Source organism: Gadus macrocephalus, chromosome 7 (genome assembly GCF_031168955.1).
Source record: "Gadus macrocephalus chromosome 7, ASM3116895v1".
Taxonomy (NCBI): Eukaryota; Metazoa; Chordata; class Actinopteri; order Gadiformes; family Gadidae; genus Gadus; species Gadus macrocephalus.
Window position 1 is genome coordinate 23,933,776 of NC_082388.1, and position 21,028 is coordinate 23,954,803.

A 21,028-nucleotide genomic window follows, 5' to 3' on the forward strand; every position below is an offset into this window, starting at 1 on the left:
ATCTAATATTACTTTGATTATGTCACACATTTACACAGGATATAACCCTCTGTTCCATTTAGTTATAATTCAAAGTTATACATATTAAACGTATAACCTGATCTGATGTAATTAGGAAACCATATCCACAGCACTCGTCTCTGACCTTGTGACAAGGAAACAGGCTTTAGATGTATTTATTAAATTCTTGTTCTGTTTATCATCGCTTACGGATTCACCAAGGACAATACAGAATATGGTTTAGAACACAAAAATAAAGAGCAGTAGCCTACAGGCACACTCACATGGTTCCTAACTCCCAGGCCCCACTGTTACAGCTCCTTCCATGGGGAAATCTTCAAAGGAACCGTATCAGTGGTATTGATGAATGGTACAACCAATGATGGGACCTCCCATGAGAGTATTTTCTTGTTGGCTTCAGGATCAGTGAAAGACACTATACCAGAAGCGTTCGTAGTATTCCACCTCATTCTGATAAAGGGTGACTTCTGCCTCGCTCGGTGAAGATCAACCCATCCTCCAGAATGATGTGATGACGCTGATCTGTATCTACCGTTATGTAACCCCATTTTATAACACTTAACAACATGGATGCTGCCTGGTATCTGCACCTCAGACGACCTCGATCCTGGTGGCTGGTTGAGACCCATGCTAACGCCCAGGTCCCACTGAGCGCTGCCTCCCACCTTTACCTGCCAGGTGTAGGTCCCTGATTTAAGTGGCTCAGATCCCAGCACGCCATACTTCAGCCTCTCTGGGTTCTCAGGGAGCTGCTGTCTCGCTCCACATCTCACGCTGGTCAGGTCCTCAGACAGGTGGAGATCGGGGCCGGCGGTGTTGGGGTCCAGGATCACAGGAGAGTAGGAGACGTTCTCCTCCAGCTTCTTCCAGACTGCGTAGGCCAGGTTGCCCAGGTGTTTGGCCACGTCCAGCAGCGCTCCCTTGGGTAGAGCTGGCGAGGGTCGGGGCTGAGCTACTTTCTCTCTTGTAGCCTTGAACTTCTTCAGGAAGGAAATGTCGCTGCTCCGTCTCTGTGACTGTGTGCGAAAAGGTTGACAGCTCCTCAATCTCCTTCTCCATCTTCTGAACTTTAAACTCCTCTTCGCCTCTCAGCGCAGTGATCCTGGACTTCTCTTCATCTTTGAGATACTGGTGAAGCTTCTCAAACTCCTTTTGAATCTGTCTCTCGGTGTGCGCGGCCTGGATATTAATGTGCGCTGCTATGTGCTCACACTTTCTCTTGACCTCAACAAAGTGCTCTAACTTCTCCTTCTGTGTTTTTAGTCATTTCTCAATGTCTTCCCTGTGGCTCGCGGCAGCTTCATCCACAGGAAGGAATCGGTGGCAAGCGTGTTTTTCAGAATCTCGACAGATGAGACACGCCGTCTCCAGGTCATTGAGACAGAAGAGCTTGAGTTTCTCACCGTGCAGAGGGCAGAGATCCGCATTCTCCCGCTGGAAGGCCTCCGACAGGTTCTTCAGAGCGATGTTCCTGGGTGGTTCGGTCTTTGAAGATCTCCTCTTGCAAAGTGGACACTGCTGTTCCTGTTTTTCTGTCCACCATGTCTGTAGACAGCCTTTGCAGAAACTGTGACTACACGATAGGATAACAGGGTCTTTAAAGATGTCACAGCAAACAGAACAGGTGAGATCATCAAAGAGGGATGATGTGTACGCCATTGTAGTCACAGAGTGAATCCAAACCAACTGGTCAGACAGCTATATGAGGCCTGGCGTTCGCTCGTTATCTCACTTTTTTTTTTCACTTTCAAAGTATGCGTTTCCACTGCAGGGTGCGGTACGGTTCGGTTCGCCTCAGTCCGGTAGGGAGGGGGCGACGGTATAGCCCAGCTCAGTTCCGAGGTCGCGTTTCCACCGCCGACAGTACCCTTTATGGTAGGCCGGATGTCGATCGCCGCGGCAGCTACGTAAACATTGTGACATCATAGCAGCGCGACACAGTGTAGCCTGCTCAATAAAAACAATGGAAAAGTTGAACGTGACACATTAAACCAAGAGCTCCCTCTGCACGTCTTCCTCCCCAAGAATGCAGAGGAACGTCTCGACCTCCTTGTTCGCCCAAGCAAGCGTTTTACGCGACATGTTCATTGTAAAGAATAATACCTCGAGGCTACTGTTTGATTGTTTTTATCCCCACGTCGCCCGGAAGTGACGATTCTGTCGACCAATCAACGGAGGGGGTGTGTAGCTAGAATTTTCCGGCACCCTTTCAGGCGTCTCAGTACCCCAACGGAGGAGTACTGAAGACGAGGGCAAAACGAGTACGGCTCAGTCCGGGTCACGGACACTTTTGGCGCTGGAAACGCAATCCGTACCGCACCTTTGCGAACCGAACCGTACCGTACCGCACCCTGCAGTGGAAACGCGCCATTATTAGTGGTCCTGAGGAAAGCGTGACTGTTGAGAAAGTTAGCTAGAGAGCTGCATGTGAGGAAGTGTGGTTATCCGACCGTATGTTTAATGTGTTGCAGGCCGACGAAAATAAATGCCACGTAAAGTCATCCCAACATCAGATTAATCCAACCATAAGTGTGCTACAAGTGCTTATTGGCTAAAAGCAACAGGTTCAACCTGTTCCACGGGTTCAACTCAACGGCTTCAACTTCTGGTTCAACTCAAGGCAACATTAAACACTAGGCTATACCAAATTATACCAAACTGAGAGCAAATCTTGCATTAGGCCCTTATATTTGTCTTCTTTTTCAATCATAGAAAAAAAAAAAAGATCAAAGATCCCAACAAAACGAACAAAGTGATAAGTAGACGGTAGCCTGTGTGTGCTCAAGCATGTTTCAAATTAGACCAGTCCATAGTACTTGGAGGTGGGCGACCTAGAATGATTTTGAGATTTGGTTTTAACTTTAAGACGACTTCACAGAACTGAGCATATTAATCCAACAAAGAGAAAGGTCAGGTCGCTCTCTGGTGAGCAAACTCCAAGCCCACACCGCTCTCATCGCAAATGGTTTGCTGCCCCTTAATGGCCGCTGTATGTCACGTAGTGTGCATAACAAAAGCATTCATAAAACATAGGAACTCCCTCCACCCCCTCACCTTGTTATTAAATGTGCTTAATTAATTGATTTGATGAGCACTTAACAGATCCATACAATGGATAGGGCGTTTAGTACTGTCCATCAACGTTGCTTCTTTCCCCATAAAAAGCTAGTCAGTGTTTAATTACTTTGATTTACCTTTGAGCATTTCCTATTACAGGCTGTGAAATGCTGTTTAGAATTAACGTTTGTATCAAGAAAGGAAGACCCACCAGTGGGGGGAGATCTTATGTTTGATTTATGTTTTTGTTATAATGTAGCCTACACCGTTTTTTGGACTTCATGCCTTTATGTCTGCGCTTCAAACTCTTTTATGTTGCAGAAAATGTGCAACAGCGCCCCCGTGTGAACCGACCCGCACCCTCCGATGGAAATGCGTCATAAGCTCTCTGGTGAGAGGACTCCGAAACAACACGCTCTCATAAACGAAATGTTTTGCTCCCCCTTAGTGGCTGCTGTATGTCACTGTAGGATGTACTTGATCACGTTTGCGCTCACCCAAATTCTTTGTCCCCTATTAACTTTCTTTTTTATTATTCTCTCAGTCCTGTCAACACTACCGAGAGAGAAAAATGTTCTTCCAAACCTAACTTGGACTTTAAAATCAAAATGACAATCAGGCCTGCCAATTACCTCAAAGTAATATTATGTTTTAATAACTAATATTACTTTGATTATGTCACACATTTACACAGGATATAACCCTCTGTTCCATTTACATACTAAACGTATAACCTGATCTGATGTAATTAGGAAACCATATCCACAGCACTCGTCTCTGACCTTGTGACAAGGAAACAGGCATGTCTTTAGATGTATTTATTAAATTCTTGTTCTGTTTATCATCGCTTACGGATTCACCAAGGACAATACAGAATATGGTTTAGAACACAAAAAATAAGAGCAGTAGCCTACAGGTACACTCACATGGTTCCTAACTCCAAGGCCCCACTGTTACAGCTCCTTCCCTGGGGAAATCTTCAAAATAACCGTATCAGTGGTATTGATGAATGGTACAACCAATGATGGGACCTCCAATGAGAGTATTTTCTTGTTGGCTTCAGGATCAGTGAAAGACACTATACCAGAAGCGTTCGTAGTATTCCACCCCATTCTGATAAAGGGTGACTTCTGCCTCGCTCGGTGAAGATCAACCCATCCTCCAGAATGATGTGATGACGCTGATCTGTATCTACCGTTATGTAACCCTATTTTATAACACTTAACAACATGGATGCTGCCTGGTATCTGCACCTCAGACGACCTCGATCCTGGTGGCTGGTTGAGACCCATGCTAACGCCCAGGTCCCACTGAGCGCTGCCTCTCACCTTTACCTGCCAGGTGTAGGTCCCTGATTTAAGTGGCTCAGATCCCAGCACGCCATACTTCAGCCTCTCTGGGTTCTCAGGGAGCTGCTGTCTCGCTCCACATCTCACGCTGGTCAGGTCCTCAGACAGGTGGAGATCGGGGCCGGCGGTGTTGGGGTCCAGGATCACAGGAAAGTAGGAGACGTTCTCCCCCAGCTTCTTCCAGACGGATAGGCCAGGTTGCCCAGGTGTTTGGCCACGTCCAACAGCGCTCCCTTGGGTAGAGCTGGCGAGGGTCGGGGCTGAGCTACTTTCTCTCTTGTAGCCTTGAACTTCTGCAGGAAGGAAATGTCTCCAGCCCCCAGCTGCTGCTCCGTCTCGGTGACTGTGTGCGAAATGGTTTTTATCTGCTTCGACAGCTCCTCAATCTCCTTCTTTATCTTCTTACCTTTCAACTTCTGTTCGCCTCTCAGCGCAGTGATCCTGGACTTCTCTTCATCTTTGAGAAACTGTTGAAGCTTCTCAAACTCCTTTTGAATCTGTTTCTCGGTGTGCGTGGCCTGGATATTAATGTGCGCTCCTCTAACTTCTCCTTCTGTGGTTTTAGTAATTTCTGAATTGCTTCCTTGTGGATCGTGGCAGCTTCATCCACAGGAAGGAATCGGTGCTTGGCGTGTTTTTCTGAATGTCGACAGATGACACACGCCGTCTCCAGGTCATCTCGACAGAAGAGCTTGAGTTTCTCACCGTGCAGAGCGCAGAGATCCACGTTCTCCCGCTGAAAGGCCTCCGACAGGTTCTTCAGAGCGGTGTTCCTGGGTGGTTCGGTCTTTGAAGATCTCCTCTTGCAAAGTGGACACTTTTGTTCCTGTTTCTTCGTCCACCAACTCTGCAGACAGCCTTTGCAGAAACTGTGACTACACGATAGGATTACCGGGTCTTCAAAGATGTCACAGCAAACAGAACAGGACAGATGATCATTTAGGGATGATGTGTACGCCATTGTAGTCACAGAGTGAATCCAAAACAAACAATATAATTATCTCCCACTTCCTCTCTGTTCTTTTCACTTTAAGTAGTGATTCTGGGAAACTATAGGCCTATATGGCATGTGTCGTGCACAAAATGGTGTCACGCCGTCCACTTCTCTACCACCTAATGGGGGGCGGGGGCAGGGCCGCTGCTAAGCTTTTTGAGGCCTTAAGAATAATTGCTCAGAAATTGGTCAAACTCATGTTTGAATGAGTTTTAGTTTAGAAAAACTGCGCTGAGAAAGGATGCTCCGCCTCCGATGCGAAAAGACGAGAGCTCTGAAGGCTGTACCATTTCAGGGAATCGGGGGGCGGGGGGACTTTTTCTATATTAGGTAAAATCAGGTAATTTGCCCGAATTGAGTGATAGGGTAAACAATTAAGAAAAAACAATTGTGGGCCTGTTCATAAATAATTGATATATATTTTTTAATGTAATAACGTAAGAATTATCATGAATTTCTTTTTTTAGCAACCTTCATTTTTGGGCAACCTTCTGGTACTTGGGGCCCTACTCGCTCTCCGTACTCTGCTATGGGGAGCGGCCCTGGGGGCCAGTCTCATCATCCATGTATCTCCCGCACTCTACACACCTGCCAGCAATGGTCCATCAGCACACCGATATTTCTACCCCGGTTCTCCAGACACTCATTGCTAGATCGTTATCGGGGAAACAGTTGGTACCTCGTCACTGGCCCCTCCTCGTGTTAAGGTTGTTGATTATAGTGTTCCGTCGCTTTCGCTATACTTTCTTCTCCCTGTGATCAGTCTGCAGACACTCCTGTCGCTGAAGCTGAACCCTCGCCTGTCCGATACCCTCCTGTCACCGAACCCTTGCCTGTCCGACTATTCGCCTGTAACCGAACCCTGGCCTGTACGATTATCCGCCTGTTACCGAACCCTCGCCTGTCCGACCACCCACCGGCCATCAAGCCCCTCACCCTTTCCCGCCTTTACTTATTTGTTGCATTCAGTAAAGACCCTTATCATTTACTGAGCAGTCTCAGCGAATAGACCCAAATGTGTCGAGCATTTGGGTCCACTCGCTCTACTTTCCCCTAACAACTGGCCACTAAATTTTCCGTTCCTAAATGTATTTATATTTATGTAATAATTTTTCTCAGCATCATACATTGTGATTAAGCAATATGTGAACCTCTTAACGTTTGAGGTTCACATATTAATATATTTATTTGGACGACAGGGTGTCTGTAATAGACCTCTGAAGAATAAGTCCCGCCTCAGAGGCTCCCGGTTCCCTCGGTCAAATGGGAAATAACGTTTTTGTATGTTAATACATAACAAACTCTGTAGGTGGCAAAGAAGTAAAAGCTGCGTCACGTTTTGAACTGCACACTTTTTCCATCTCGTTTCCACTGGGGTTTTGGATTGTCGGTGCCGTTAAAGTAAATGATTATTAATGCTAACCGGGAGCTAGTAACGATCTGCGCAGACTTCAGACGTCATACTTGTTAGGCAGGAGGGAGTACATGTTCTTGCTCGCAACCAGTCACAAACTAACAGTGGTTTATAAAACGTAATCGCTGGCGAGGTTCAGCCTATCTTCTCCACGACTTAACTTTTTGGTTTGACCGTGATAAGAGTTTGTTGGCTGTCATTGAGATTTAGATCGATTTGATCGATTTCACACTTGAACGAGCAGTGTTGGTTCCACCTCAATATGCGGGCTCTGGTGATACTGAACTCCATTTTTCTGTTAAGACAAATTAGGAAACATTGCCGTTGCCATGCAAGCTTCACTGGGAGAGTCGTGACGTCCTAAGCCTGCGCAGATCCACTTTAGCTAATGCTTCTTCATAATAGTTAACTACCAACAGCACAGACAATCCAAAACCCCAGTGGAAACTAGAGGGAAAAAGTGTGTAGTTCAAAACATGACACTGCTTTTACTTCTTCGCCACCTACAGAGTTTGTTATGGACGATCACTCAAAAACGCCTTGTTATTTCCCAAATACATTTGACAGAGGGAACCGGGAACTTCGGAGGCGGGACATATTCTTCAGAGTTCTATGATAAAGCAACACCCCCTTCAGGATCAACACAAGGTGTTGTTTGCGGAAAGTATCCAAATAATTTGTTTTATTTATTGCTATTACATTTTTAGTCAAACCAGGTTTTTCATTAGCTCAGTTGAGGAACTGACAAAGCACTTTAACTGCTCGCAGAATCCTCACAATCCTGTCGATGCAAGCAAACCAATGTTTAGCATAGAAGAAATATCTGTCCTGGAGGTAATAAAAATGATCTCATCCCTAAAAAGTTCAAAACCCAGAGATACATTTGGTCTTCCTAGTGACTTTTTGAAAACCCATAAAGAGGCTCTTGCTGACCCAATTGCACATCTTGTAAATCTATCCATAAAACAAGGAGCGGTACCATCAACATGGACGATTGCTAGGGTCGCCCCAGTCTTTAAGGCTGGGGACAAGACGAAATCTGAGAACTATCGACCAATAAGTATCTTGCCCATAATTTCCAAAGTAGCAGAGAAATGGGTGACCACAAAACTGACAGAACACTTAAATAATGGCTATGCCACACTTCATCCAATGCAGTTTGGATTTAGGAAACTTCACTCAACAGAGACTGCTACTTGCTATTTCCTAGAAAACTTAAAAAGCCTGCTGGATCAAGGTGGCTTTGTAGCTGCTGTATTTCTAGATTTAAAGCGTGCTTTTGACACCATTAATCATGACTTGCTTATTGCCAAATTAACCCATTTTAACTTCTCAAACAACGCCCTATGTTGGATGAAATCATACCTGTCAGACAGAAAACAAATTGGTGATTCATTATCTTCATATCTCACTTGTTCTGCAGGAGTACCACAGGGCTCAATATTGGGCCCTGTTTTATTCAGCCTGTATGTCAATAGCTTACCAGATGTCTGTAGAAATATTGGTGGGTGGTGAGAGACTTGAGGTGGTTGAATATTTTAAGTACCTCAGGGTCATCTTCGATTCTAACCTTAATTTTAAGCAGCATGTTAAGAAAGTTAAAAACACAATTAAATTAAATGCATCAAATTTCAAGCATATAAGACATTTCCTGACTATGGAGACAGCAAAGACTTATATGCATGCAATGATATGTACTCACATCTCGTACTGTTACACAACATGGTCACATACATCTGAGAGCACTTTAAAACCAAAGTCTTTATTCAAGAGAACTCTTAAAACACAAGACAAAAAACCTATATACTACCATTATTGTAAAATTACAAATAAGCACAAAATCATGGACCTTGATAGTTTTCAGCTGTTTTTGGATGTCCGTCTAATCTTTAAGGTTCTGAACCGTCTAGCCCCTCCACCATTGCAGAACTTTATAAAGAAGAAATCCTCTAGAATAAATACCAGAGCACTAACTAGAGGTGACTGCGAAATACAACGCTGCAAGACCAAATTTGGTAAAATGGTGGTGTCCATCAGAGGAACACAGTCCTGGAATATATTACCATCTCATGTTAGAGACTGTGCCACTCACACCACCTTTAAAAAGACCCTTAAACGGCGGTTAGCAGCAAGCCAGACCTGCTCTCATATGTTACCCTTGGTCATTCTACTTTTTCTACATGGACTCTTGATGTGAATGGGACCTATTTTGTGTGTAAAAGTGTTTTTTTATCTATTTTGTATACTGGTATGTTGTTTGTATGTTTTTGACTTGCCTTAGGACAACGGATGTAAATTAGGAACTAAGCTAACTCCGGCATATATCGGAGTATATGCTCTGGCTGATATGTTGATTAATGTGCAATGTCCTAATCAAATAAATAAATAATAAATAAATACGTACAGAAGAGGATCAGGGCCATATATTTCTTTTTCAGAGTTTGAATCAGAATTCCGAGTTTAAAATCAGAACTACTTTTAGGATGACTTTAATCTCAGAATTCTGACATTAAAATCAGAACTCCAAAAAAAATCACATGTGGCCGTAATCCTCTTCCGTAACAAAGAAAACATCCAAGTAAAAGAAACAAGTACATTTGTTTGATTCAGTTAGCCTATTAACTTAACTTGTTCAATTATAGCCACCTTTTAGTGTTATATTGCAAGATAGGGTCAGATACGTTGTCTTTAAATGGAAGTCCAACTCATCAGCCGTGTCCAGGCCAGGGAAATATTCGGCAATATCAGCTAGGTTTCCAACATTGAATAGAAAGTAATTTGAACATAAATTGGAAAATTGAATGTAAAAAAGTAGGATCTCAATGTTTTAATATTTAGTTCAGATACACCCTGTCTGCCACCTTGCCGCACCTCATTTGGTTACAAAACGCAGTCCTTACTTGTTCCATTGGGGGCGCTGTTTGACAAGATCCCAAATTGCAGCAGGCCTCGACGTCCCTCTCCCCCTCTCAACACTGCCCAGTGCCCACCCTTTTACTTGCGAAGAAGCTTAATCTGCCATTCCTTCCATTCTGGATATTGACAACTTGAACGAATTAATCGATATATCAAACAAACGAGTGTAAATCACATGACAAACGTCAGAGTGTCACATGAGAGTCAGAAACGTTTTCGACGAGGGAAATTATTACGTGTGTGCGCATGTGTGTGTGCTTTTGTGTTGAGCGAGTATTATAAAGGCAATCGCTTTTAATTCAAGATTTTAATGACACTTGATAGGCCTAGTGGTAAAGGGTGGAATATGAGCCGTTCCTCAGACATCGAAGGAGTCCCACTGTGTGGTCTCCTCTCCCCGCAGCGCGGCTAAGATGGGATCCTGTCCTGCAACGCACGTCCCCATGGCTGACATTTCCCTCGCCAACACGACAATCTAAATCCCAACCAGCTCCCCCGAAGCCGAAAACTGGCATTAAGTGATTCGTTTGTCGGGTCAGACATGTGTTTCTATGTTTGACGTCCGGATTGGTTTCCTTCAAACCAAATGCCATTAGTTTACTGCAGTACCGTGGCCCACGCTGCGTTTCATAAACCAAGGAGACGGTGGAAAACAAGCGCTGGGGAAGGCGTTGATCTCATTGCCTTGGTGGATAATCTATGATTTACCTATATGACAGCCTGCAAAACGTTTTCAGAGCACGAGAGCAGAACACGGGGACTCAGTGGTGCGCTGCTGTGTGAACTTGTGATCGAGCATACGTATTAACACTGTGTGGCCTGCTGCCGTTCAGACAGGAGGAGTCCATTTTGGAGGAGCGGGTGAGAACAGACCAGCAGAGACTCTACAAGCAACATTATAAGAAAAGGGGAAACAAAAAAAAACGTTTTCCGGGTACCTTTTAAGTTTCAATGCTTTTACATACGGGGCGTTTTAATGCAACTCATTTAGGCCGCGAGTTTGGCCGCAACGCACTCTGGTGATGCCATTTGTGGGCACAAGTTTTGCGTCTCAGAAGTATAGGTGATAGCAGCCTATTTCAGGAGAGGATAATTGCTATAATATACAAGGGGGCGGGTCATTTCCAAAGGGCTGCATGTGGTCATATGGCGCGGGGGTGGGGGGGGGGGGGGGCGACGACTGTCATCTCTGTTTCGTGTTTGAATACCTCTCCAGAACCTATGGCGGGAAGCATTGGGAGGGGGGGCAGCCGCGGTGACGATTGGCCGTCCGCACAGTCACAATTTGGAGCAGGCGGGGGGCTCACAGGGGCAGGTCCGTCGGCAGGATCTATCTATCTATTTAATTAAAGGATGATTATGCCGTGTGCTTTCAGGATGGGACGTGATAAAGTTGTAGTGGTGATGCTCACGCGTCTCGCAGCCATGCGTCGTTGTTAGTGGAGTGGTCAACACTTCGGCTGTTTTATAGGGGCCGCTGGACTGGGCTACGGCGCAAGTAGAGAGAGAGAGGGGGGGGTGGACGTGAACCGGGATCCAGGCCTAGTAGTATTGCCGCCGGGATTCTCCGCATCCGCTTTCAAAAAATGGGGAATTATCCCATTTAAATGCAGAAATGGATTGTTTAACAGTGGCTTTTGCGGTGGGTGTTCATGGAATGGTAAGATTCTCGCGGCAGATCGGTGTCACCGGTGTCTGATCCGTGATTTTGTTTAATGACCGTACGTCCGTCGGAGGGAAGCGTGTGTGTGGGTGTGTGTGTTTGTGTGTGCGCGCACGTCAGTGTGTATGTGCAGATGAACTCGGCGGGTGTCATTCATGCATGTCCGTGCTATGTTGTGTCCTGTTCGCGGCGGCGGATGACATGTAGCCCAAGATTGGTGGACGGGCGCCGACATGACATGCCATTTTGATCTGGATCCCAATAACAGACGAGCGGGTTTAGGTTCATCCGTTGCATATCGAGTTAACCCTTCGCTGTCGATGGCCAGGTTTGGCGTGTTAGCAGAGTGTGTATGTAACGTTGTTGCATGACGTGACGCACTGGCCATATGCACACCGGACGACTCCATTCCCCCTTCCGGGCGGCGTTGCTGTGCAGACGGGTTGCGAGTTGACTGCCGTGAGGTAACCACCTGGCCGTCCTCTGTTTACACTCGACCATTACTGGAACGTGCGATCACGGCAGCGACACCCGTTATAGTTGAAACGTCCCTTTCATGGCCACTGACCACATACAACCAGACCGGTTTAAAATTGTGTTTGATAACTTTTAACGTTTTTCATTGTAATTAATAGTTGTACTAATGTGCTCACTGTTGATAATGACTGCCTGATGAAGTCGGAGGCGTTCTGTTTTGATGGCGTCTTGAATGTATAATGTGCTGGGAAACTGAAAGTAGGCCAACGCAACACGTGTCTTGTTTACATGTTATTTTTCAGGAAGAAGCAAGGATAGCAGGATGACAGGGCCATGTGCGTTGCCTTGGAGACAGGCCCAACATTCCAGCTGCCCTTTGACCTCTGGCTGAGTCTCCCGCCCCTTCTTCCAGGCTGCTCTTCACGTCATGGCTGCGGTCTGACCATGTCAGCCAGCGGGTCCTCCTTCCAGCACCCGTCGCTCTACGGGCTCCCCAAAACTCCCAACTCCCCCCACTTGTCGCCTTTGCCGCCCTCCTCCTCCACCTCCTCGTACAGCTCGTTGCGTCGGCTGCAGAGACTGACCACCACCGCCGCCGCCGCCGCCACCAGCAGCAGCAGCAGACCCCAGCCAGCCCGGTCTGGGAGGGTCCCGGGGGGACAGAGGCAGGGATGCGCCGAGTGGGAGTGGGAAGGAAGGGGCGGCGGCGAGAATGCCGTCGAGGGGGGCGGTTCGAGCAGGGAGAACGGCAGCGTGGGGGATGACCCCCTCGCTCACGGACAGCACGGCGTGGCCGGGCGAGCGTCCCGGGAGCAGAGCGACTCCAGCGACTCTGGCCCGCCCAGCCCGGCCTTCTCCCTCAACAGTAACAGCCCCTTCGCCAACGGCCTCCTCCATTTTGAGTCGTCCTTGTTTGAGGACGACGACGTCAACCAGGACATCGACGACGACGACGACGACGACGACGGCGACGACGGTTTCGACGAAGGCCAAGCGGTCGAGGTGCGCGGGCGTTCCCCCGGTACGACAGAGGAGCAGGGACGGTCGAACGAGACGGCCGTCCCAGAGTCCGACCCCGGGGTGTCGTGCGCCGGTTCCACGGGCGCCCCGGCAGCTCTGAGGCCAGCGGTGCCGCCGGCCAAGGTGGTGACCCGCTCCCAGCGCTCGGGCCAGCGCCGGAGGTACTGGGAGGAGTCGGAGAGCGAGTGGGAGAGTGACAGCGAGTTCTTTGGGTTTGAGAGTACCACCGTTGAGAATCCAATGGCAAGTGGTTGTTTCGGCCTGCTATGATGATGATGAGGAGGATGATGTTTATGTTCGTGTCATGCCACACCAAGTTGCCCATCTCACACAGGATTAGAAGACACGGCTATAAGTATACAAAGAGTGTAGTACATACACAATCACAATACAATGCGATACTATGTGTGTCATGCCCTTTTGTTTACTTCCAGGACACTGTGTCCTGGAAGTATCCTGGAAGTTCACACATACAGACACTGTCTGTATGTGTTACTAATGCCGCTTTTCCACTGCATGGTACCAGCTCGACACGACTCGACACGACTCGACTCAGCTCGCATTTTTTGCGTTTCCACCGCGGTACCATGGTATCTGGTACCTGAAGTGGCTGCTTTTTCTAGTACCTACTCGCTCTAGGTACCAAGCGAGCTGAGCCGATGCTAAAAGGTGACGTCGGCAGACGGCCGGCGACTGATTGGCCAGAGAGTGTGACGAAGTCACGAGAGCGACATGGCAACCATGCTGGTAACATCCATAGCAGCGCCGCAGCCAACATGTTCCACTTCTCCAACTTCTTCAACATGCCGGCTAATAATAGTAATGTGATCGATGTCCTCCATTGTTGTTATGTGGGTTCTGTCCATGTGTGGGTTGCGTATGTGTTGTTTGCGTCGCGTACACAAATACGTCACGGCCCTTTCGCGCAGCCGACCCCGCCCACGTCCAGGAGGTACTATTTGCGGTGGAAAAGCACCCGTGTTGCTACCGTGTCGAGTCGTGTCGTGTCGAGTCGTGTCGAGTCGAGCTACATGTGCGGTGGAAAAGCGGCATAAATCACCATTATGGAGTATGCTTCAATCCTATGTTTTGTTCTTTATAAACATTTCAACCAGTAGTCTAGTCTGGGACTCAATAAAAGGCGTCTAGCATGTCACTACAATGTTTTCGTACATATCAAATCACTTTTCAGGAAATGGAAACCAGCTCTGTAACAAATAGTTTATAGATGCTTACTGCTCATAGTTGGCAAATATTTGGTGACCTTTCACTGTTTCGGATTATAAATTGAAAGCTTTCTTGGCTGCAAGCAAATTTAAGCCATCATATTATTATTGCCATTCTTGTTGCCAATAAAAATAATCCCTAGACAGTGAGCAGTGTCAGGGTAAACTAGGTAGTTGATTTGTTTTAACATATGTTTATCCTACAATAATAAGAATAAAATACCATTATTATGACATTTGTCTAAATCATCCTATGAAGCAGAATAATGCTATGGAATCTTTTTTTTTTCTAAAGCACTTGCATGTATTTAGAATGAATAACGCTTAACTGAAATTCAATGTTTTTTAGGATTTAGAACTTTTGGAAAGTGCCCATTTCATGCTGATTACCGGTGGATTGACGATGGATTTCCTGCCCACATTTCTCACAGCCATGCAGTCCAAAGAAGAAATCAGTCCCCCCCTTAAAGTTCTTGGAGGGTGAGGTTATTTGGGCCAAGTTCAACCGAAGACCCTGGTGGCCTTCTCAGGTGGTCGTGGACCCCACCAACGGAATCTATCACAGGGTCAAAGGTAGGCCATCTCAGGTCTGACCCGTACGCCAAAATGTGCGGAGTGAAACAATCTAAAATCAATGTTCAATTTGATCCTGTGTGCTCATCGACCGAACATGATACAATCGACACATTGGTCATTTATTCAAGTTCGGCCAATGTGTAAATAGTTCACCAGAGGATTGGTTTGGTTCGCGAGAAAACACTTGAATATTCAAAAGACCTTTTGGCTCCGTCAGTGGTTCTGAACTCAGCCAATGGGCTGAATCCTGATTGACATCCCTGCTGTCTGTCCAGCAGTAGAATTTAACTCTGTGTGTGTGTGTGGGTGTGGGTGTGGGTGTTGCAGAGCCCAGTGATCGTCCCTGTCGACTGTACTACGTGAGGACCTTTGGGAAACCAGTGGAGTATGCCTGGGTGGAAGGAAGAGCCACTCATTCATTCAACGGCGGCTTTCAATTCGAACAGCTCCCCCTATTGAGGCGGAGGGGCAGGCAAAGGGAAAACAACTACAAATATTCTGTGAGTGCTATTTATACATAACTTACACATAATTCATGCACTGTAAATGCACATTTTATAACCATGCACAGAACATATGGTTTAATTCATCGTTCACTCTTTGCCATTATTATATTATTATTTATTGGTCCAATTATTTTTTTATTGAAACTGATTGATTCTTACTGACGATTAGATGTTGTTAACTTGTAAATGTTACCTGGCAAAAGAAATGTGATAACCTTTGATACATACAACTGATATTGACATAAGTTTCATGTGCTTACAGATTGCCAAGCGATACCAGGAGGCCTGGAAGTTCAGTGTGACTGAAGCAGAGGTTTCTTTCCAGGAAATGTCCAGAAGGGCCTCCTCCCTGAGAGACGATGCCTTTCATGACGTCTCCACATCTGAAACAAAAAGTACAGTCCAACCGACTCCTGCTCCAGCTTCTGAGGCGTCTAAACCAAGTCACATGGCTGATGGATCTGACTTCTGCCCGGGCAAAACAAAGAAGCCAAGCATTTTAAGAAAGACTTCTGTTAAAAATAAAACCAGAAGTTCTACGACCTGCACCAGTAGTAACGACTCCAGAAACCCACGCGGTAACCAGGAGCCGTCAGATCGAGTGGCCGGCGAATGCCCTTACTCCGACCTTGAATCTGTCCCCAAGATTTTATGTCCCACAGCACTTGAGCGCCAGTCCAAACCAGTTCAGTCTGTGCCTTTAGTTACCCAGGCTCTTTCTTCGGTTGTCAAGGAAGTAACCAAACAGCCCGAGATTCACAGAGGCCTGTGGTTCAGCAAAGCTGGAAAAGACAGACGACCAAAAACTACAAGTCCCATGCCTGATCGCACTGTCTTCGGTAAACTGCCCTGTAAGAAGAAGATCCAATCTGTAGTCAGTAAAAGGACTCACGTCAACGGTGTCAACCACACTGCGACTGGAGTGGCAGTTTCCCAGCAATCGTTACAAGACAAAAATAAGACCAGCCTGTGTGCAGAAACTGGAATGCCTTCGGACCAGTCAGGGCCTTCAAATAAGCCTGTAGAATTGATCCCTTCCAAAAGTCTGAGTGATAATTGTATTATAACCGAAAAGCTCACAAATCAATGGAAGGACAAACAAAAAAAGAAATCGGCTGCCCATTCTCAAAGGACCAAGCTTGATGGTGTGTGCACCACTAAGCCGTTGGATCACCTTACCTCTAAAAAATGTATCCCAGTCAGCAACATAAAGGACTGTCTCAAAGACCCACCAGACCATTCCGAGGCTGAACATAGACCGTCCTCTAATGAAACTACTGACTATTCAGAAAAATCTGAAAGCATTGGCAGTAAAAGGGCCCATACAATCGGCAAATTAGCTAAACAAACGCATACTGTAGAAAATAATAAGTCGAAAGTTATGGATTTATCGGAAAGTCCTTTAGTTCAGTCGCCAAGCTTAGAGGAGCAAAATGTTTCAACCTCTAGTGCGATTCAGTTGGTCAATCCGGCACAAAATGATTTCAGTGATAAAGGCCCCCAGCAGCCATTAGAAAGTAGCGATTCAATTTTTAAATTAGGGTCAAAGGAGTCCTTAAAGGAAATTCCCGGTGTAGAATCCAAAAGCATATCGGTTAATAATTTGGCTAGCATGGGTGGGACTGTCAAACCTTTTCACAAAACGCGATGGTCTCAAGAGAGCAGTTTGCAATTATCAAGTAAGACTAATCAATCAAAAGGCCCGGAAGTAAAATGGATGTCCATGATCAATACAAAAAGTACAACAAGCAAAACCACTGACCAGTTAAACATCGCAGAACTTAAAAAAATGAATGCCGTTCATGGACTCAATGGCATGACATCCCAGCCTTCTCCACAGCAAGCGGAATCGTCTACCGAAGTTGTGCAAGCATCTCCTGCAGCACCAGAACCATGTTCGATGGATGTAAGCAAACCTCCAGAAGAACCACTGTCACTTCAAGATGAATCCAAAGAGAGTCCAAACGAATCACCGAACACGATCGATGAGCAGCCCGCGCACCTGCCGGCCAGCAACCGCCTGATGACCAGAGCTCTGAAAGCGCTGCAGGAAACGGAACGACTAAAGCGGGAAAAAGCTCTGCAGGAACTCGATTGGAAGAAGAGTTCAGAGCAGCGTAAAAAAACGGATGGCAACGAAAGGAGAAGTTCAGACAATTCCTCGGCCTTAACAGGGACCAAGCAAGGCGTCTCCACAAAGCAGAGGTCCACGAAGACGAGGCCTCGGAGCGGGCCTTCCTCCAGCTGCAGCGCTCTCTCGTCCTGCGAGAGCTTTTCCGACCCAAATGACGTGCAAGTTGAGGTCAAGAGTGAGGATGAAGACGTCCCCGTGTCCCCCACTCCGCCCATGGACTTCATCCCCCTGACCGCGAAGGTAAAAACAAAGAAGGAAAACTGTTCCTCTGACACATCCTCCTCCTCCTCTTCCTCCTCTTCAACTAAAGCGTCCTTTTCCTTCCTGGATCAGATTAAAAACATAAAGGAGGTGTCCTTACAGTCAGTGACCAACGAGAGCGACGGTAAGCCGGTTTCGTTCAAACCCGACACAAACTATAAGTTCAGTACTTTTCTCATGCTGCTGAAAGATTTGCACGACACCAGGGACCGGGACGGGGTCCCGCTGGAGCTGGACATCGGCCCTGCGAGCTCCCACGTGAAGCAGGAGCCCTCGGTGATCCCCGGGACGTCCGGAGAGGATCCTCATCGAGGAACGACCAGTGCCTGCGGAGCTGTGCTCGTCGCAAACGAAGCCAAGACCTCGCAGAAGGACGGTGTGACGCACGGGAGGAGACCCGGCCAGCCCTCCAAAGGCTCCGGCGGCGGGAGGAAGAGAACCGTCAACTCTGCGCGGAGGAAGAAAGCTCCGGCTCCTTGTAGTCCGGCGAGCTCGGGCCCTGGGTTCCCCGGGCGGGAGCTCTCGTCCGGGGGTGACTCGCGTAGCGGGGACGGACACGTCCCGACGGAGGGAGGGAAGGGTGGCGGCGTCGTGGTGGAAGAGGGGTGTGGAGCAGCGAAGGAGGGGGAGAGTCGGACCACTGTGCCTTTGGAAGAGAGGGTGTTGGACGCTGCCCGGTTCTCCCCACCAAAGACTAGTTTGCAGCCCCCTGAGGATCTCCATGTGGAGGGCGCAACGCTGAACAATAACTCGTGGGGCGGCAGTGGAGGAGGCCAGGAGACTTCCAAAGGTAAGGACTTACCTGAACAATGATTTTTTGGAGCTACGATTTTGTACGAGGTTTTAACCTGTCAACAAATGTCACTTTAGACTGCAGCTTCGATAAGGCCAAATAATCAGCTCATTTGTCCGGCGTTTACGAATGAATACATCCCATGTTCAGGATTTTAGATTGAGTGCCAGTAATACCTTGACGGCTGATATTCATTGACCTTGCTGTTGCAAGTTTAGTTTCAAATGATGGCCTGTAAAGAATTGAGATCAAATGCGACGTCCAAAAATGAGCTATTCATGAAGCAGGAACACTGCTCAGAACAATTACACTTGACTTCTCCTGCTTGTCTTGTCTTGTCCTCAGTGCAAAAACGGATCCGAAAACCAAGCAAAAGGCTCATCGAATGGAACGAGGATTACGATCAGATCTTCTCCACGAGGAAGAAGACCAAAAAGCCGCCCCAGCCAGGGGGAAAGGTAATCCATTGCTCAGCTGTATTGATCTAAAATAGCCATCAGTAGCTGCTTATGTAATGCCACGCCCAGCCAGCTTTCTGTGTGTACAGTGTGCCATTAAAGGAGCAATATGTAACAAGCCCCTCCCAGTGAGTAGGTGGGAGACTATCTACCAGTGCTCTGTCCAGTCTAACTGGTTTGGGCTGGCCAGAACTTCTTATATGTAGAATATATTAGTTATAGAATTTGGTTTTATTGATGACAGATACATCACAGTCGATCAGCATTGACCACAGATAGGTCCAGGATATGTCAAGGAACACGCTTGTTTAAATACTACACATTGCGATTTATAAAATGCATTAAAAGTTCTTTTTTCTTTTGTTGCAGAGCCCTCCGCACATCAGTAGCCAATCTGAGCCACCGGCGCTATTGGACGACGGCGGGATTGGCGGCGCGTCGCAGGCAATACTTCCTGAAGTCCAGACTCCGCCCCCTGAGGAGACTCCGCCCACACAGCGAGAAGTTCTCGTGCCTGAAGTCTCACCGTCTCAAGAGGCCCCAGTGCTTTCCATTGATACCCTAACCCCTCCCCCTGACGCTGACACTGCCCAGGCGGCCGACGGCTCCATCACAGAGGAAGGTGGGTTGAAGGGGTTTTGTCTAGGTTACCGTGTTCAAACTTTTAAAGTATGCTGTCAAATACAGTGGGTGATTCTACTCTTAAATCGTGAAGTTCACTTTAACAACTCAAAGAGCGCTATTGAGACTTCTCTGTGGAAAACGTATTCATTCTGTTCTCAGGTAGTGTTTCACTATTGAAGAGCAAGAGGAAGAGGAAACCTACTCAGAGGATTCTACAATACTGCCTCGAAGCTGAGGCTTCAATCGGCCCCAAAAAGAAGGTGTTTGTTGGGGTTGGGGTGGTGGTGGTGGTTGGGGTTTACTCAACTCATTATTCTTTGGGCAACTTGAGTCAAACAACTGTTGTTGTTAATTAGACCCACCAACGCAACAAATTTGTGTGCTGCAAAAACATTGCAAAATATTATCGTTCTGAACTGTGCACTTACTCACTCACTCACTCACTCACTCACTAGAAATATGTTTTGTCGGAGCAGGAACAGCTGGTTCTGATTGAAGCCATGTGTTGTGTATCGATGTGTGTTTCATTGCAGGTCAAGTCTTTGAGGCATATCCCACCAAGTCCTCCGGCTCCTTCTGGTAACTCAATCATGTTCAAATGTATTATCCGCAACATGTGGACTAAACCATCCTCAACATATGCACCTACCCTTATGCTGAGCCAACTCTCCTAACACAACGGTGTTGTTCCTCCCAGACTGCGGGGGGCCCTCATCAGAGTGTGACGAGCGTCAGTCAGTGATGTCCGGCGACGTCAGGAGTGACCCCGCACCGCTGACCGCCAAGGCCCCCTGTCGCCAGCCCGCCGCTCCTTCTCCGACCCCTCCCGCGGTCACCGCTCCACCCCCTGTCGCCAGCCCGTCGTCTCCGACGCCAGAGGAGGCGTCCGACTGCGCCCTCCCCACCCCCACCCCCCAGCCGGACGGCCCCCACACACACGAGGATGAAGACGATGGTGGAAAGGACTGCCTCGGCTTCGAGGTCAGCCGTTTTGTTTGTGACGCAGCTTTGGTAACGGTGCCTCGTGTTTTACGTCGGCGTTGCTTCATCTTATATTCGCACGGCAAACAAGCCACGGTTCGGACGCTGTATCGCATACGGCAGGCCAACTAGACTAGTACGGAACTGCGTCAGGTGTATGTCAGCATTTCCATGTCACTGAACAACCGGGCAGTTTTGTTGGCTAGTGCAGTGGTATCTAACTGCAACCAATGTTCCAATGTCCTCCATACTGTATATCCTGTCCAAAATAGTCCCAATGGGGGCTTAATCGTCCGTGTTTCCCATGGCAGGGTGTTCAGGGGGAGGAGCCCTGTCCGGACGGCAGCAATCCCTCCTGTAAGGAGGACTCTCTGCTGTGTGACGAGCACCTGTTCCCCACCAGGAAGCTCATCGGAGAGCGAGGAGGCCCCGCCTCCATGAAGGAGAACATATGTCAGGTGAGTCCCTGAGGGACCTGAGGGACCTCAACCGACACCTTCTCAGCAAAACAAAGACCACCAACAAAGGACAGCGGTCCGCTTTAAGGCACGGAGACGA

At 47.5% G+C, this 21,028-nt stretch overlaps 2 protein-coding genes and 1 pseudogene across 5 annotated transcripts in view; 1 reads left to right on the top strand and 2 right to left on the bottom strand.

The window, feature by feature from the left end:
- Positions 1–176: 176 nt before the first annotated feature.
- On the bottom strand, positions 177–1,733 carry LOC132461013 (E3 ubiquitin-protein ligase TRIM35-like; annotated as a pseudogene).
- A 2,148-nt stretch (positions 1,734–3,881) lies between these two features.
- LOC132461014 (E3 ubiquitin-protein ligase TRIM35-like) lies at positions 3,882–5,612 on the bottom strand. The gene is given in 3 exon segments (XM_060056052.1): positions 3,882–4,615; positions 4,618–4,959; positions 4,962–5,612. Coding segments are annotated over 3 exon segments (1,353 nt in total). The 5' UTR covers positions 5,389–5,612; the 3' UTR covers positions 3,882–4,031.
- A 4,418-nt stretch (positions 5,613–10,030) lies between these two features.
- Positions 10,031–21,028, top strand: part of nsd1b (nuclear receptor binding SET domain protein 1b) — a 28,743-nt gene continuing 17,745 nt past the window's right edge. Inside the window, exons 1-12 of one of the 4 annotated variants that reach the window (XM_060055996.1) lie at positions 10,947–11,878; positions 12,194–13,154; positions 14,569–14,710; positions 15,041–15,213; positions 15,482–17,593; positions 17,687–18,404; positions 18,753–18,865; positions 19,235–19,487; positions 19,649–19,749; positions 20,023–20,068; positions 20,187–20,470; positions 20,782–20,928. In XM_060055996.1, coding sequence (XP_059911979.1) covers positions 12,225–13,154; positions 14,569–14,710; positions 15,041–15,213; positions 15,482–17,593; positions 17,687–18,404; positions 18,753–18,865; positions 19,235–19,487; positions 19,649–19,749; positions 20,023–20,068; positions 20,187–20,470; positions 20,782–20,928 — 5,019 coding nt within the window. In that variant the 5' untranslated portion in view covers positions 10,947–11,878; positions 12,194–12,224. Of the gene's footprint in view, positions 10,686–10,946; positions 11,879–12,193; positions 13,155–14,568; positions 14,711–15,040; positions 15,214–15,481; positions 18,405–18,752; positions 18,866–19,234; positions 19,488–19,648; positions 19,750–20,022; positions 20,069–20,186; positions 20,471–20,781; positions 20,929–21,028 lie in introns of those variants that run through there. The other 3 variants (XM_060055995.1, XM_060055993.1, XM_060055994.1) reach the window with 3 other exon arrangements.